Here is a 17,257-nt window from a genome sequence, read left to right as displayed (position 1 = left end):
CTACCTCACACACACACCCCTTCCCCTACCTCACACACACCCCTTCCCCTACCTCACACACACACCCCTTCCCCTACCTCACACACACACACCCCTTCCCCTACCTCACACACACACACCCCTTCCCCTACCTCACACACACACCCCTTCCCCTACACACACCCACCTTCCCCTACCTCACACACACACACACCTTCCCCTACCTCACACACACACACCCCTTCCCCTACCTCACACACACACACACCCCTTCCCCTACCTCACACACACACCCCTTCCCCTACCTCACACACACACACCCACCTTCCCCTACCTCACACACACACACACCTTCCCCTACCTCACACACACACCTTCCCCTACCTCACACACACACACCTTCCCCTACCTCACACACACACACACCTTCCCCTACCTCACACACACACACCCCTTCCCCTACCTCACACACACACCTTCCCCTACCTCACACACACACACCTTCCCCTACCTCACACACACACACCTTCCCCTACCTCACACACACACACCTTCCCCTACCTCACACACACACACCTTCCCCCACCTCACACATACAGTCCTACCTCCTATATATAGTTCTTGTTTATGCCACTGCTAGACATCAATAAAGACTTATTATTACTTGCTAGACATCAATAAAGACTTATTATTACTTGCTAGACATCAATAAAGACTTATTATTACTTGCTAGACATCATTAAAGACTTATTAATACTTGCTAGACATCATTAAAGACTTATTAATACTTGCTAGACATCATTAAAGACTTAATACTTGCTAGACATCATTCAGAGTGTTATCTGTTATGTTATTACTACCATTACTCATTAATGTTGTTGTTGGTGCGTTTGTTGTTGTTATTATTATTATTATTATTACTATTGCTTATTTTGTGAATGTAAACATGAATGTAAACATTTTCAATGCTTTGGCAATATTGTATTTTGTACAGTATTGCCAATAAATAAAGACATCTTAACGAGAGAGAGAGAGAGAGAGAGAGAGAGAGAGAGAGAGAGAGAGAGAGAGAGAGAGAGAGAGAGAGAGAGAGAGATGGGGGTTTGTTTTCCCACTGAGACCACACTGCAATGCACAAAACAGTAAAGACATACAGTGCAACTCTGATTTTTGTGAAGGATTCTGATGCTGATTCTGATGAGTGATAAACACTTGTGCTCCCAAGCAATTTCTCACAGATTTACATAAATGGGAAAAAAGCTGAGAGAAACAAACACACACTGGCAAACTCATTTGCTGGCTTAGGTTGTCTGCATTTCAGCAGTGTTGTAGGAATATTCAAAGAGAAGGGGACTAGATTGTGGATACACTGGTAAGGGCATTACGATTTTAGGAGTTTTAATTTTTCCCCCCCAGTGAGATTTTTTTTAGGAAAGGACAGCAGTGGACACTCAGACCAGAGAGGAAAGCACGCACACACACACACACACACACACACACACACACACACACACACACACACACACACACACACACACACACACACACACACACACACACACACACACACACACACACACACACACACACACACACACAGGTCCGAGCTCCCAGGCCCGTGGAGCAGCTGGGCGCGCCTCGTAATTCAATAGTAAGAGCACATTTCAGTTTGACGGGCATTCTGAACCCAGATAAGGGGCTGATCAATCGCCCCTGAAGAGAGTGCAGCCCGATCGACGGGGGAAGGGCCGGATCACGGCGGGTCAGCCGTCTGGACCCATTTGGAGCAAATGGTAGGACTTGGCCAAGCGGCACAGTTCGGCGCAGTAAGAGTGCGTGTTGAGTGGAGGGGGTGCCTCACCATACGGCCACTCATTAATCAGGCCTCACGAGCCGGGCCCGGGGGCGGCGGGTTAATGGAATTGCGTTTACCTGACTGCGCGTCTGCGCCACGCGCACACCCGGCCTCATCAATTCAGAACGGAGGGACACCAGCGGTCACGGTGAATGTTCGCGAAGGAAGCGACCGCGCCGCCCAGCCCTTGCTGCTAATCCAATCAGCACCCCCGAAAGGTGAAGGATGACCGGATGACCGGATGACCAGGCGGTCCGCGGTCGGTGCCTGGTCCTCCGGTGTTAAAGAAGAGGAAGGCGTTTAAGAATATAAAGAAAGAAAACAGGTTACTGGCCCGAACTCGGTGGCCTCCGCCGAGAACACGACAGTCCTCGTCTCGCTCAGCCGTGACAGGGGCGCCTGCTACCTGCCTGCCAGTCAGACTGCTGTGGTTATTCTTTAACTCCTTCCTCCCTGCGGTTCATAGCTGGTGTCAGGAGGCGGTGGCAATGTGATTTAAGTGTCTGGTTTAGGCCTGACTGCTTCCCTCGCCGACAGCGCCTTTGGGAACGGGGACGGGGCAGAGAGTGACAGCATACGGGCGCGGGAGCGGACCCCGGGGAAGCGAGTCCTCGCCGGGAGCCGCGCTACGCTCCGAGGCTCCCTCACCACCGTCCTTAATTGCGGACCATTCGGACTGACAGCTTCAATCGGCCCCGCCGGTAGCTCCCGTGGCACTGCAGCAGAGTAATCGCTGGCCTAAATGGTTAGTGGCCTCAATTTTCCCTTCCTGCGAGGAAATTATCACAGCACTAAAATCCACATTTTTTATACGTTTGCACATGCTGCTACAGTCCATCATCTCTTGGAGAAAGAAAACAGCTCTATATTTCTAAACATAAGGGAGAGCTTTTCCCACGTCGCTGTGTGCGCATGTGCTTTATCGCAACCTGGCGCTTCCCTGCCAAGACCGTGACGTGCTCCGAAACCCCCAACACTTCAGCAAAACGGCAACAGCGCCTTCAATTCACAGTGTGCAAGAATCACGCGAAGCACCCAAACACGTCGGAAGACGCGCCGGCAATTTCCAAAGCAAACGGGATTATCCCGGCGCGGCACGTCGAGCCGTCACCAACGCAAAGTCGGGTGGTCTGTGAGAAGACCAGGTGGCTTCCTTCTTCCCGCTTCGCATTCCGCCTAAAGCTCACGGCCGAGAAAACAAGCGCAATCGAAAGCCTCAACATCTCTGCCTCTTCACCTCCGTGCACGCTTTCGCGCTCGAACCCTCCACCCTAACGCCAAAGTCCGCATACGACACGTCCGGCATCCTGCTTTAAGCAAACCGGAACTCGGGCGCCGTTATTTCAGCTCTGGCAGCTGAGGAATATTGAAAACGGCTCTCGGGGGTTGAGCGGCACGAGACCGGCAGTGACGCTCACCTGCTCCACCCATAAGCTGGAAAGAAGTGATGAATCACAGAAGGACAGAAAGTGGGATAGAGGAGTGAGTCATCGGGGCGTGCTGATCAATCAAAGCTACGCTCCGCGAAGGGGTTTAGCGCCGGGAAGGCGAACATTTGGGGATCCGTCATCGTGGCAGCAGCACGCATGGACTGACCCGGGAACCTTGGGAAAAATCCATCTGGCAGCATCTTGCCAGTTTAATGTGGAAGCTGTCAACGGCCATGCCCAAAATTCCAGAAGGGGGATTTGGCTTGTGAGATTTAATGGTTGCTGGCGTTAGCATGAATATTTGTCCAGTAATTAAGAACAGATGTTAACCATAACTTACTGGAAATTCCTCTACCACACCCCTCTGTTCAAAAAAACACAAGCAAGTGTTAAACCTCAGAGAAAACAGAGTATCTGCCCATCGTGGTCCTGCACAGGGAACCTGTCCGTGATTGGCTCTCTCTCCACGCGCCGGACCGTCGTCTGGAACTGTTTATCACAGGAACACTGCTGCATCCTTCAAGCATGCGAACTGAAATATTTGGCTGGCAGAATGCCGTTTTTTAATAAGTATGAGGGGACTAATTTGACAGCGGGCGAAACTAGGCACCAGCGGGACGATTCTGATGAAACACACGGACATCCAGGTTACATGTAAACAACCAAACCGAGATTTGAGGGTGTGGAGACGATATAGGGTCCCGCTGTGTCCCCAGCTCCCGCCTGTTCTTCCCGAGCTCCAGAGACGGGTTTGTCTCTATGCCGGACTGATAGCGGAATCGGATACCGATGGCCGAACTGCACTAAGATCACTAATCTCGCACGCTAATCTCCTCCTGGGGATCATTCCGGGCGATAGAGAATCGGATGAAGTCCCTCTTCATCCCTCGCCACTGTCCGGCATCCCAGTTTCCCGGAGTAAATCCCACAGGCTGGCAATCGAAAGCCACGCACGCGCTTGGCAGGCGGAGCGGCTCCTCCGGACAGGTCGGCCGCCGCGATCCGCGTGACGACGGGACCCTGGCGCGGATCGGCTGAGATTGGAGGACTCCCACCATTGATGTATATGCATGAGCACCCGCCCCCTGTCAGAAGACCTTGGGAAAGGCCAGCGCCGTGCACAGTGCGCCATCAGGTCACAGCGGTGGTGGACAGGCGACACGTGGGGCGATGGGGAAGCCGCGCTCAGACAGAACCGCCAGCCCGCGCTCACTCACCACCTGCTTACCAGGAGGTGTCCATCAACAAGTGCCTCATGAATATTCAACAAGAAACTGCTATTTATGCGATAGGAGATGAAGGAAAGTGCACATTATTCACCATTCTGCTCGACTGGCGTCTGCCTGTGCAGAACCTTCTGGGGGGGGGGGGGGTGTTTACATCATCCCCTCTGTTCTGTACGCCTTCCCAGCACCTTACTTGAGACGTACCAGTGATCTCACACAGAGTGTCAAGTCACTCTTCAGTCTGTCACCAAACACATTGCCAGTCTAGCGAGTAACGGTGAAGCCCAGAATAAACATGTGGTCTGCTGGACCTCCTGCGCCGCCATGTCCATAAAACACGCACAAGCTTGCCATCAACAAAGCTGCCGGAAAACTACATCACAAATTCGAGCAAGCGATCAGATCAGAAGATAATGTGTGGCGCTCCAAGCACTCCATAGGCAACAACTCCTGGACACTGATCCCTGGAGTTAATCCCACACAACACCAGTGCCAGTAGATAATGCCGTTAACTCTGAGCAACGCAAGACGGACCTACCTGTGGAGAGGAAGGTGAGGAAGAAGAGGAGCAGGCCTGTGAAGAGGTTGCTAAGGAAGGTGACCACTCCGCAGGTGATGCCCTCGGGCACGGGGTACACCGTCTCCATGAAGAGCTCGAAGAAGATCGGAATACTGCTGTTGACGAAGATTCCCACCAGGATGCAGGAGGTATACAGCGTGGCTGTATACACACACACACACACACACACACACACACACACACACACACACACACACACACACACACACACACACACACACACACACACTTTAGAAATTAAATTTAGGAAAAATGAAATATTCCAGCCTGTATTATTGAGATATTTGTTGCTACACCGGTTGCTTGTGTTGTCTGGAAGGTGATTTGCATTACAAAAAGATGTGCGTGGGCCCCTGGACAGTCTAGGAGGGCCCCACGTGTGGCCCCTGCACTCGCCAGGTTGAAAGCCCCACTGGGCGCCTGGCCCCGCCAGGCAGAGGACAACGGCGGATGACTATCGGACCGGCATCTCACGGCACCGATCCGATTCGCCCCCGGCCTACCTTTGGTGGAGAGCAGGTGGGTGAGTCTCGTCAGGCAGGTGAGGGTGAACCAGGTGGCCGCCAGGGACGCTCCCGCCAACATCAGCACCAGGATCACCTTCAGGATTCCCCGGACGGAGTCGGCAAAACTGCAGCACGGCCCAGGCGGAGGTAGGTGGAGCCATACAACAGGGAGGGGCGGACACGTTAGCCAACGTCACCACACCTCCCCACCCGGCCCTTAACGAACGTTTGGTGGGTGTCTCGTCATATTGGAGGGGAAAACTATTAAGCACTGAAGGTGACTGACAACTTCCAATAGTAATTAAAAAAAGTTTGTTCGACTCCGTCAGTCAAATTACAATCAGCACCTGGTGTAATATTTAGATACCAAAGTGTCTCCAAACCATTTCTGTCCAGCAGAGCACTCAGGTGAGAGAAAAGCACTGGCATGACCCCAACAGCTTCTGCTTTACTCGCGTTTCTTATTACAGACCGGTTTGAGCCATACACTCCCTACACAAGCCCCGTAGGAGCATGGCGGATCACGCTATACTACTCAATAACCAGCAGGGAAAAATGACTTTAATTACACAATGAAGAACTCAAATACCCTTTAAGCCATTGAGCAGTGAGCTATTAAGAAGAGAGCTTTAATAGAAAGCGTGACCCGAGACCATGGCGATGAATAACGGGAACGCCAACTATCTCCATGCGGTGGGATGTAGAACGACTGAGGCGTCGTTCCCTGCACCCAGAAGGTCCTACTGGACTGCGAGAGGAACAGAAAAGATCCGTCTGGCTGGGGTGACTTCACGAGGACTCAACCTTGCCCCCCTGTGCCATTACAAACACTCTTACAGGTGTAATCTGACCTGCCCCCAGTAAACCCACCATTACGATACTGTGTGTTCTGGTAGACTTGGTCCATAAGCATCATATGTATTGATTATGCTGTATTGATTTTGCTTGATCGGTAGTTTTGCGTTTGCGCATGCATGCATGCATGCTGTGAAATATTCTAACCCGCAGCACATGGGCTAAGGGTTGTGTGATATGATGTAAATATAAACAGGCTGTCTGTTGCTGTCTGCTCCACCGGAGAGGCTCGGGAGAGGCTTGGCTCCAGAATAAACGGTACAGTGGCAGAAATAACGAGCACATTACGTGACTGACACCAAGAAGCGCAGGCCAAGACAGTTCCACACCGAGCTGCACCTTTAGCGAGCTCAGGAGCTCAGGAGCTCAGCACAGTAAAGCTCTGTCGAGTAAACGTTCCTCAGGAATGGCACGAAACCTGCCATTTCCTTAAGGATCCTGGGAGACCCTCTGCAACGCTAGGAGCTCGCCGTAACGCGGCCCTGTGGGCCGGGCAGGGGGTGCGTGGGAACCACTACTCCTGGACACATCTGCATCATGAGTGGCGACACGGATTCGGGCCAGGGCATTCGCAGCTCCGCGACGTAGATCCGTTTAACGGCATATCGGCCCTGTGCTACTCATGCCTCGGTGGGGCAGGCTGCCAGGACCATGTCGCATCTGTCACACACACACGCACCCGTGCGTTCCCGCTCACTTGCGTGCACTCCACATACGCTCGTGTACACACATGGACACACTCGCGTACACATAACAGATGGGATCCAATTAACAGGGCGTGCAGTCGCTGGTCCCCGCACATCTGCTGGTCTCCGTCCAGGCCGTTCTCCAGTAACGAGCAGAAGCGTGGCGCGTCGCGGCTACGCTAACCGTGCTGGCTCCAATGCTGCCCCTACCCTAACCCCACATCACATCGACTGACAACGGCCAATAGGAACAGCAAGAGTTATGCCCTAATTCTCCTAATTACAGCTTTTTCAAAATGTTAGCCATTCCCCAGAACTGCTGATTGGGTCCAACAAGAGGCGTTTTCTCATCGACTGCAAACCAACCCCTTACCTCTCCGGACACACGACCATCCATCAGGCTCCACTGCCCGGTCGTTCCATTAGCATTTCCCACTGCCGTACATCACAAAGCTGCTTTCAATAAATTAGGTGGGTGAGGAAAAATTTGTCTGGGAGGCTGGGAGAATATGAACCCTCCAGGAAAAACAAAACAAAACAAACCCCACCACCCATCCTGGGCTTTAGAAAGCTGACACTGCTGACAGTGAGAAAATAATTATGTCTTTCAAGGTCAGTAAGATCCAGAGATGGGAGCTGTTTATCCTCATACAACACGGATCGCAGGAGCCTTAAAAGATGTGCCGCATTTAAACGTGCCATAAGACACAAACGTACAGGGTTGCTACACGCAAGCCTTGAATATTAAAATCATACCGTGATGGTGCTTTGCTCTTTATCGTGAAGCTTACCGGGCCATAGCCACTCCGAACACGCAGCCCCCGACAATGGACCAGAACCCAATCCAGCCCGCATCTACCTGTTAAATGCAGAGAGAAGGAAGGAGACGAAACACACACACACACACACACACACAAAAACTGTAAATGTCATTTTACAAAATGGATCTGTACATTCTGTACATTGTGTACATATACATACACAACCATATACATTGTACATTGTGTATATAAACATAATATACATATATTATACATACATCTACATATATAGAAGATATATTCCTCTATGCACCCCTGTTTTCTGTTTCCTCAGTTTGGACAGAGCACTCTCCACCATTTCACTGCGAGTTATACTGTGCATGACTGTGTATGTGACGAATAAACCAAACTTGAAACTTGAAGCACACACACACTCACACACTCTGCTCGTGGCAAATATATATATATATATATATATATATAAAGAGAAAAACAAATAAATAAATAAATGAAATGAACCGCGGAGCAAAACTCGGGAGGGGGAAGGCGCTGCTTCAGTTCTGAGACGGGTGGGTTTGGGGAGAAAGTTGAGCACGGCAGCGGTGATGCGCTGATCTGAAGAGGCGTTCCCAGGCCGATATCCAACCACCTCCCGCTGGGATCCTTAGGCTTGGTTTGACGTCTGACGGAGGTGCGAGAGAACTCTCCAGAAGTGCCGGTTTTTGGTACAGTGTTACAGCGATGTTTGATACTGCAGTCGGTCCCTTGGGTTCAGACGCATCATAAGTCATCTCCACTCTGTGGGGCCTCTCTCAGTTACAAAACGCCACTTCAAGCCAGCTTAGCGTTTACCCTAATTAGTCAAGCAAACACAAAACTGTTTCAACGTTGTTTGGCTGCCAGCAAGCACACGCAAACATTTCGGCGGAGGAAAGAAATTAATTAACAGCTATATGCTAACCGGAACCAGAAAAGGCAATATCTGCCGCAGCCGAGGCTTACGGCACCCGCCGCGTTAGTGTGTTTACAGCCCTTTGTGTTCTCTTGTTTGATGCCTGCAGGAAGCTAAAGTGACATCAGTCCTTGAAATGAGCTCTACCTCACCCACACCACTTGCCTTCAGGTTTCATCAGCAAAAACAACTTGCAAGACGCAGCCATTTTTTAGGCAGGGTTTCTTTTTTGGTTTTTTTTAAACAATTTTATTCCTGATTGCATCATGCTGTGTAGTCTAATGGCCAGTTAATCATTACCCGAGCAACGACTCCAGTCACGTCTGGACTTGCCCCGCCCTGCGGAACTCTAGCAAAAGCACACGGCCAAGGGACATTCCGGGTCAGGTCGGGTCCCAGCGTTTCATGTCTGGACCGACTCTGGACAAAGCGAACATCTTTGTTTCTGAGGCGGGAATGGCCCGACGCTGTCCGGAACGGAGTTCTCCGGACAGCCCCACATGATGCTTAGCAGAGTAGAGGGTTCCGATCGTCGTGCACACCTCGGCGTCTGGAGGCCCAGCCAATCGGATCAGGGGCCCGCGAGCCACTGGACTGCCGCAGAGCGAGAGCAGGAAGCATGAGCGGCGCAGCAGCCGGTGGAGCGCGAACAAGACCCGAGAACCATGCGCCGCCACAGGGGCACTGGAGGAGGAGCCGACCCCCACAGCCAATCGGTCGACAGATAAGGGAGGCTGTGTGGGCCAATCGGATTACGGCTGTGGATCAGGGCCCGAGGAAGCTTCCCGTGCAAGCTGTGCGGCCAGGCAAGCGAAGGGTTAAAGGAAACAGTGCAGCCCCCATGAACACTTCAAAGACGACAGAAAAGAGAGAGAGAGAGAAAGACAGCGCCAGCCGAGAAAGCAGCCGGGATCAGCTAGGTCGCGCCGCAAGGACACCTCCGGTTTGCGCAATCTTCACTGTCTCCTCGTCTGCGGAAAAATTCTTCCTGTCAAAAGTTAACGAAGCCGAATGATGTGGAGGGCATTGCTCGGACACGGTGCCGCCGCACGCTAAAAGCGGAGGACGCTTGGAGAGTTCCAGCCAGCCAGGAGAGCCGAAGCCTGAAGGTGAGAACCCGTAGCACCTGTTGCACGTCCGATTTCTCTGGCTGCGGCACCTGTGTGATGTGTGCGGGCCCGACTCCCACATGGCCTCATGGTTAACGGTTCAACCCCCATGCCGAGGCGGGCGGCTCTGCTCATTGCGCTGTTGAATGTGAAGAAGGTTTTTTTTTGGGGGGGGGGGGGTTGTCATGCAAACAAAGACGTTTCTAGCATGCATGTTTGACTACATGACGGCGTGAACAGCCTGGCATTCCTTTTCCAAGACTGTAATTAGATCTTTTCAACAACAGTTCAAAGTCTATTCACATGGGCTCGCCGGTTTTTAATGAGTGGGTCCAGGAAGGAAAACAGTTTTTGAAGATTTTGCTGTGGGCTCTCAGTCAATAGCGCGGGTTTGCTTGCATGTGTGTGTTTGTGTGTGTGCGTAGGCCCTGGGGTTAATTATGAGTCAACATCCATTTTGGACAAGAAAATTGCATTTTGTGTATTCGCCTTGATCATAATTAAACTGATCGCTGACGCAGCTGAGAAGAAAGAAGGGTTAGACTGTTGTCGATCCTCAGCCGCTTAAAACCCCCAGAAAACCCTTCACTCACACTCCCCTCTCGATCCTATACACTACGCCAGACGGCGTTTGGCTTCAGTAGCAGAATTCTCTCACTGAATATGAGCAGCCTTCAATTTATAAATCACCAGTCTTGCGATAACTTTGATCATTTTACTATTGGGTCCAATTTGCCTAGTGACGCTTGAAATTGTGATTACACTTCATCTCATCAAACACACAGGACATAATGGACACGGACTATTTAAAACCAGCCTCGTGCCCTCGGGACGCGTCCGCTGGGTTCGGGTTCCTTACCTGACTGACGCTGGCTGGAGTCAAGACCATGTCCAGCACGCCGGACCAACCTGCCACCACTCCCGTGGGTACCGAGTAGGCCAGCGCCATCATCAGGAACCGCACGTTGCTGCGAGCAAACAAACAAAGCAGAGAAATGGAACCGAGCGCGACGGGCTTCGTGGAGCTGAACGCAAAAAAGCATCGCAGCCGCTGGCGTTGCCACGGCAACTTTCAAATTCCGATTACTATTCCAAGCGGAGAAGCGCCGCGCTCGCGCCTTCTTCGCCTGTCTACGTTGACCAGGCCATTATTTCTATCATTAACGGTGTTTGCTTCTGTCACCAGCGTTCCGAACACGGCCCGGGAATACCCGGACCTTGTGTCTATTCAAGTGTCTCACCATTTGCTATTCTGGCTTACAGGGGCTACAAGGGTAATTAAGGCCACGCTTGCCTAGGCGGGCACCACTGTGGGGCCTTGTGCCAGTACCACACCTGGTACCACTACCAGGTCAGTACCGTTGCTGTGTCAGGAGCGGTCCAGCACCCAAATAAGGCCCAGTTAGAGGTGGTCCCTAACTGTAAGCCAATCAACTGTGACTATAAATACACAAAGTGGACCCTGACAATAGATCAAACTTGTACGTTTTGGGTTTTTTTTCAAACGCCTTTCCTGCGCAGTTATAAAGACAAAATGCAATTAAATAAAAACACACAAATGCGAAATATAACACTGCAAAACACAATTATATCCATTGATCTGACAGGCATCGCCTTATTGGGAAGAACGTTAGAGTTGAACGTACAAGAGACAAGCAGCACTAACCTGAACAAACGAGCCTGCCTGCACACAGACAGAACAGAGAGGCTTATCGCCCTGTTTGTTTTACTCCGGTTACGCCTCCGTGTGCACGGCTGCATTTCGAGTGTCAGATCTCAGTCCACAAACCCCATCCTTCAGCTCTCATTACTGAGCACAGCGCAGCCCTCACTGTTCACCCATTCAGATGAGCTCCAAACATGATTTGCCCATAAGTCTCGTCTGCAAGGTCTCTGCCTCCAGTCCTGTTTGATTTATTAGCATTTTTATGAGATTCTCTTCAATCACTGCATTAGACCGACAGCCAGAAGTGTCTAGAGACTGCCCTTACAGATTCAGCCCCGCTCACCCCCGTGGGTCTCCGTCAACGCTCCAATCACTCCTGCCCCAATTACAATCATTCTCTCTCTCTCTCTCTCTCTCTCTCTCTCTCTCTCTCTCTCTCATTTCCTTGAGTCGATGAACTTCTATTAAGTCCATCTGACCGCCATCAAAGGGACAAAATGACATTTTGTTTATCTTTTTGGGACCGTCTTGTCTCCCTTTAACAGCTCATTTTCTCATACTGACCTATGAGGCATTCTTCAAAGCACCAAAAAAAAAAATAAACAAACATCCTAACAAATAAACAAACTAAAGACATTCATAAAGTTTTGAAGTTATAAGATGAAACTTTGAGCAATTTTCTACCCGTGTCACTGTGCAGCCGTGTGACCGAGGCGTGCGGGTGCAGAGGTCAGCCCACAGGGGTCACCCCTGGCGATGCCCTGACAAAGAGGCATCGTAAAAGTGCCGTGATGGAACACCCTCTCTCTGAGCCACTCCGGTTTCATTAAACTTCCTGCAGCAGCAAAAAAATCAATAGCAACCACCCCACCCGCTTATTTAGACTGCAGTATGTAAGCAGGTTTGGCTATTTTTTATGCCTGTGAACTATTTCCAAGGGAGCTAAGCCGCCTGTGGCATCTTCCGCTAAGTGCCGTCTGTCCATGAGAGGTGGGGGGTGTTTGCGCAAGCAGGTCATTTTTTATTGCTTGTTTCCTTCTATTCTAAATAGCATTCCATAATCAGGCACCGCAAGAATCAAGCCTGGGATAACGCCTTGCGGAACGCTGCTAGGAAGCAGTGGCGATCGGAGCGATCGGAGGACGACTTCCGCGCAGACGGCTCAAATTAAAAGCTCGACCGGATGAGACAGCCAAGCCGGAGCTGGGAGGTGCGTGGGTGGCTCGGCACGCTGGGAACTGCAGAGGCTTCAAATGAGCTCTCTCAAATGAACCCTCTCAAACGCTATTTGATTGAGCTTTGAGAGCATCCCGACTGAGCTCAGACTTGCCAGATGAGCGATCGGAGAGAAATACCCACCGATTCACGTGGCACAACAAATGAAAATAATCTTAATCAAAATAACACAGGTCGATCTTCAGACGGGGATTCGCGCTGTGGTTCCACACGTCTCAAGGCACGTCCTGATCGCAACACGTAGCTGTATAATAACAATGCAATATTTTCATTGCGGCCTTGCTGAGTGAACTCCAGAGTCTCTGTTGTACTGCACTGATACAGAATTGGAAGGCTCCCCATCAGCTGAGCTCCTGTCCAGCTAACGCTGGCGTCCAGAAGGTGCACAAACTCGCAAAACCCAGTTTGTTTGCTGGCGAGTGCCAGCAGAATGTGCTGGCAGAGGGCAGGCGGGCGTGGGCGAGATACCGGCGGTGCCGGGGGGTGAGCAGGTAGGCCGGTCTGCGCTCGTCACAGCGAGAGCGACCGGACCGCAATCATCGCCGCGGCTGTCCAGAGCGGGTGTGACGATTATCCGACCTAATCAGCGTCCACCGTGCCAGGGCGGCACATGCGTTAACTTGCAGGAGCAGGGGGTGAGACGCAAAAAAAAAAAGGCCTGGTTTATTAAGGCTCTCCATCTCTGCGGCTAGCGTGCGGTCCTGCACGTGCAGGAAGAGAACTTACAAGTTCAGTAAACAAGTAGAGAGGTTTTGCAAACAGAAGCAGTCTGAGATATGCACATGTGCCTCAGACACCACCATTCACACTAGAATACAACAACACACACCCACTCTAAATGCTCCTGTTCTTGTTCAATGTATTGCTTTCACTTGCAAAGGACTGTGCTGCCTGTGTTCAGTGCATGTGCAATTTCTCCTATTGGGACTACTGACAAACACTGCGAAACGGTTAAATGTAGTATTTGTTTCTAAATACACGACTGCTACTTTCTTGTGCAATGTGGTTAGTTCCGGGAAAGAAGTGCCATGCCCATAAATGAGTTCAGCACTCCAAATACTCCAAATACAGCTTGGTAGTCGAAGCCTGCTCTTGCGCCTGGGTGGAATGTGAAATTACTTGTCCATCCAGTTAAGACCCTGGAGTGCCAGGCATGTCACTGTGTCATCATGAAGTGCTCTGGGGGTGGGGTGGCAGTCCCGGGGTGCAGGTGCTTGGTGCGAGCCTGCGGGGAGAGACATACCTTAGCAAACGGCAGATGCTGCTCCGGTAGCCGAGGCGCTGGCTGGCCGCCGCCACACTTGGGGGTCTGGGCGGCCGCGACGGGAAGTAGAGCAGAGCGAAGGCGAAGAAGACGGTGATGACCCCCAGCTCTGGACAACACAGTCAGGAGACGCCACCGTCAACATGCCGGCCAAGGCCGGCTAACCCAACAAACTCCCGGCCGTGAGGGTTTAAGTTAGCGGACGGACGTCAGAGTGGCAACGAGCTGCCTCGCAACCATCTCAAGAGAACAGAAACCCCCCCACAGAACAAGTGATCATATCCTTAACCTTTAACCCCTGCCAAACAGCACTGGGACATCTGATGCCGCCTTGCCCGAGGTTTTAGTCAGTCCGGCCTACTGTTGCAGATATTATTATTATTATTATTATTATCTATTCATGTCTAGTTTAAAAGCATTGTTGTACAAGCATTGTTTAATATAGATACTTGTTTTGTTTTGTTTTTAGAGAGAAAAGGCTCAAGACTGCTGAGACACCTCACTTTCAGAGTGGTCCTCCCTACTCTTTTGGGATCCATCCACGCCCCCAAAAAAATTCTTGGCTATGCTTCTGTTAGTCAATTTTCAAATAATTTCATTTCTGTAAAACTGCCCTTTTCTGCCATTCTGTACAGTTTATTGCAACACTTCTAGCGTTTATTTTAAGGAAGACTGATTATTGGTTTTCCTGAAGTGTCAGATGAACGGTTTTTCTCTTGAGGGGACATGTCAAAATATTATTTCATTCCGCTGACTGGTGCGTTTTTTCCCCCCTCAAGACCTTTAAAGCCAACAGTTTTTTTTTCAAACTTGCAAACAGAAAAGGCTTTTACATTGCTGCGCCTCCTTCTGTTAGACGGTGAGATTTCTCTCCGTCCCTTTAAATACTTTAATTTTCTGAATCAGTTAAGCAGAACTGTGTTAGTCATTCTTAGGAGAGCTAAAGTCAAATCTCACCAAGACGTTTGATTTCGAGGTTTGGAGTGGCATCAAGAATCGCTTTCTTAAGATTTTTAATTTCGTTGTTTATATGTATATGTGACAAGAACAAAATAAAAAAACCAACGCCCCAGTGAAAGGCAGTGATGTAACATTGCGTGTGCGGAGACCCGGTAGACAGTACTGTACCTGTGTAGAGAACGTTCTGTATGTGGGTCCTGATCTGGCCTGGATCCCAGTGGGTGACAGTGTTCACTACTTGTGTATCATTGGGTGCTGGCACAGCCAGAGGGCCAATCAGAAATGAGCAGGCGGCCCCCAGATAGCCAAACAATGACGCAACTGCGGTGGCTGTGGCCCTTTCGTCTGGAGCAAACCAAGTAGTGGATAGGAGGGGCCCAGCGCTCATAAGGGTTGGGCCGGCTAAACCATTAAGAAGCTGACCCCCGTGAATTAACCTGCAGAGAAAAGAAAAAAATATATATTCTTAGTGGTACAGTCCAAAACACATTTCTCCTGCAGCAATTTAATGCCAAAATAAACAATTTTGAAAAGCCAATCTAAACAGATTTTGCTGTATGACTCAGACATGTGGGTGACTGAAGAGAAGAAAAGTTGCTGGCTCTCCCTCTCCCTCCATCCGAGCCTCTGGACGGCTGCGTTCTGTCGGAGTGAGCGTCGCTTTCACTTGTCCACGCTCTCGGGCTCCAGAGCAGACAGTGCCGCCCTGCCGCGTCCGTTTACATCTGCTGCAGCCAACACGCGCGTCCAGTTACGAATGGGAACATTAAATGAATCAACACGTCATAGGTCCAGGCTGCTTTCCAGCTGTACTACGGAACGTAAACAGTGCTGCCCATCTCACAAAACATCGACGCTACAGTAAAAACAAGACGGAAGGAACTGGACAGAGGCAACAGCAAAAGACCAGTCCCCATGCGTTCCCAGATCTGGAACTCCATCGTGAGGTCTCGCACACCTTCCCAGGTCTACGACAGCACCCTCCAGCGCTCGCGAGGTCGCGGCATGCCTGCTTCGCCGCCAAAAACACCACCTTCGGCAGAAGACAAGCAGATGTCCCGCCTTGCAGGACGTATCGGAAACAGCCCTGACCCTTTCATCTTCAACTTGTTCTGTTTTAAATCCTGCCTTAGCAGCTAACTCGTCGGGATCCTGCCAGTGTGACGTGGACGGTCACATCCACTCCACCGAAGACACAAGCTCAGGGCGGGAGCCGGATGGAGACGGAGTGTCCGGAGAATATGCGAGGTTCTTTGTCACTCATGGTTGGGATCGTTACCACATCGCTCTGGTAGCTCATAATTTGACGGCACACGGTTCCAAATCTCAGAGCCAAAGCCAATCACTACAACTTTAAGACTCACCAGCCATCTTGTGAATGAATAGGAAAATTATGCTAAATCTGGCGCCACGCCAGACAACGAGGACTTCTCATTTCCTCCACGGGGTCGAGGCGCGCCCTCCCACCTGACTTTCGTTCCCATGTCAACCCCCTCCATTGTACGCTGGCAGCGCACAACACACGCGCAAACGCGCAAGGCCCCTCCGTGTGTGTGCCATCAAGCGCTGCAGCCAAGACAAAGCCGGGTTTCGGCAGTCGGATTTTTGATGTGGAGGGGATGCAAGCTTCTCATTCCTGCTGCTGGCCTGGAAAAACAAAAGCTCTGATAAACATCAAGCAATGTTTAAAACATTTTTTTTTTAAGGGGGGGGGGGGAAGAACCACGCTGGACAGAAAGACAGGTGGACATAAAGGCCACTTCATTTCGGCTGCCAGGTGCACAAAGGCTGTGATGATGGGTAATTTTCTATGTTCTGATGAAGTCACGGTGGCGGGGCTTTACGCTCAGGCCTGGAACAATCAGGAATTCGGCCACGGCATCCAGCCGCACGTGTTAATCAGACACTCCGCTGGCTATTTGCATACGTTTGGTGGGAGGATGGCGGTCTGCTCTGATTGGAGAGCGATCGCCGGCTTTCCTCAATCTGAGACCGCCACGATAATGTTGTCTCTCTGGCCTCCTGCAGTTCTTCTGCAGACCAGAGAAAGCACCTCCATGAGGAGGATAGGGTAGCTTCAGGATACAACCGTGCTCACATACAAACCCTTCCACTACAAACAAACAAATTATTTGACTATAATAATAATAATAATAATAATAACAATAACAATAATTACTGTACTACTGATT

The 17,257-nt window shown here is 50.7% G+C and overlaps 1 protein-coding gene across 1 annotated transcript in view; it reads right to left on the bottom strand.

Moving 5' to 3' along the window:
• Positions 1–17,257, bottom strand: part of slc49a4 (solute carrier family 49 member 4) — a 30,930-nt gene that overhangs the window by 5,205 nt on the left and 8,468 nt on the right. The window contains exons 3-8 of the mRNA XM_035523020.2: positions 15,234–15,502; positions 14,085–14,214; positions 10,799–10,907; positions 7,909–7,976; positions 5,574–5,701; positions 5,029–5,211 (exon numbers count right to left, since the gene is read on the bottom strand). Coding sequence (XP_035378913.2) covers positions 5,029–5,211; positions 5,574–5,701; positions 7,909–7,976; positions 10,799–10,907; positions 14,085–14,214; positions 15,234–15,502 — 887 coding nt within the window. The remainder of the gene's footprint in view (positions 1–5,028; positions 5,212–5,573; positions 5,702–7,908; positions 7,977–10,798; positions 10,908–14,084; positions 14,215–15,233; positions 15,503–17,257) is intronic.

The sequence above is a fragment of the Electrophorus electricus genome, chromosome 9 (assembly GCF_041902795.1).
Source record: "Electrophorus electricus isolate QZ-2024a chromosome 9, ASM4190279v1, whole genome shotgun sequence".
Taxonomy (NCBI): domain Eukaryota; kingdom Metazoa; phylum Chordata; class Actinopteri; order Gymnotiformes; family Gymnotidae; genus Electrophorus; species Electrophorus electricus.
The sequence above is the reverse complement of the archived record's forward strand: the minus strand, read 5'-3'. Positions and strand labels throughout refer to the sequence as shown.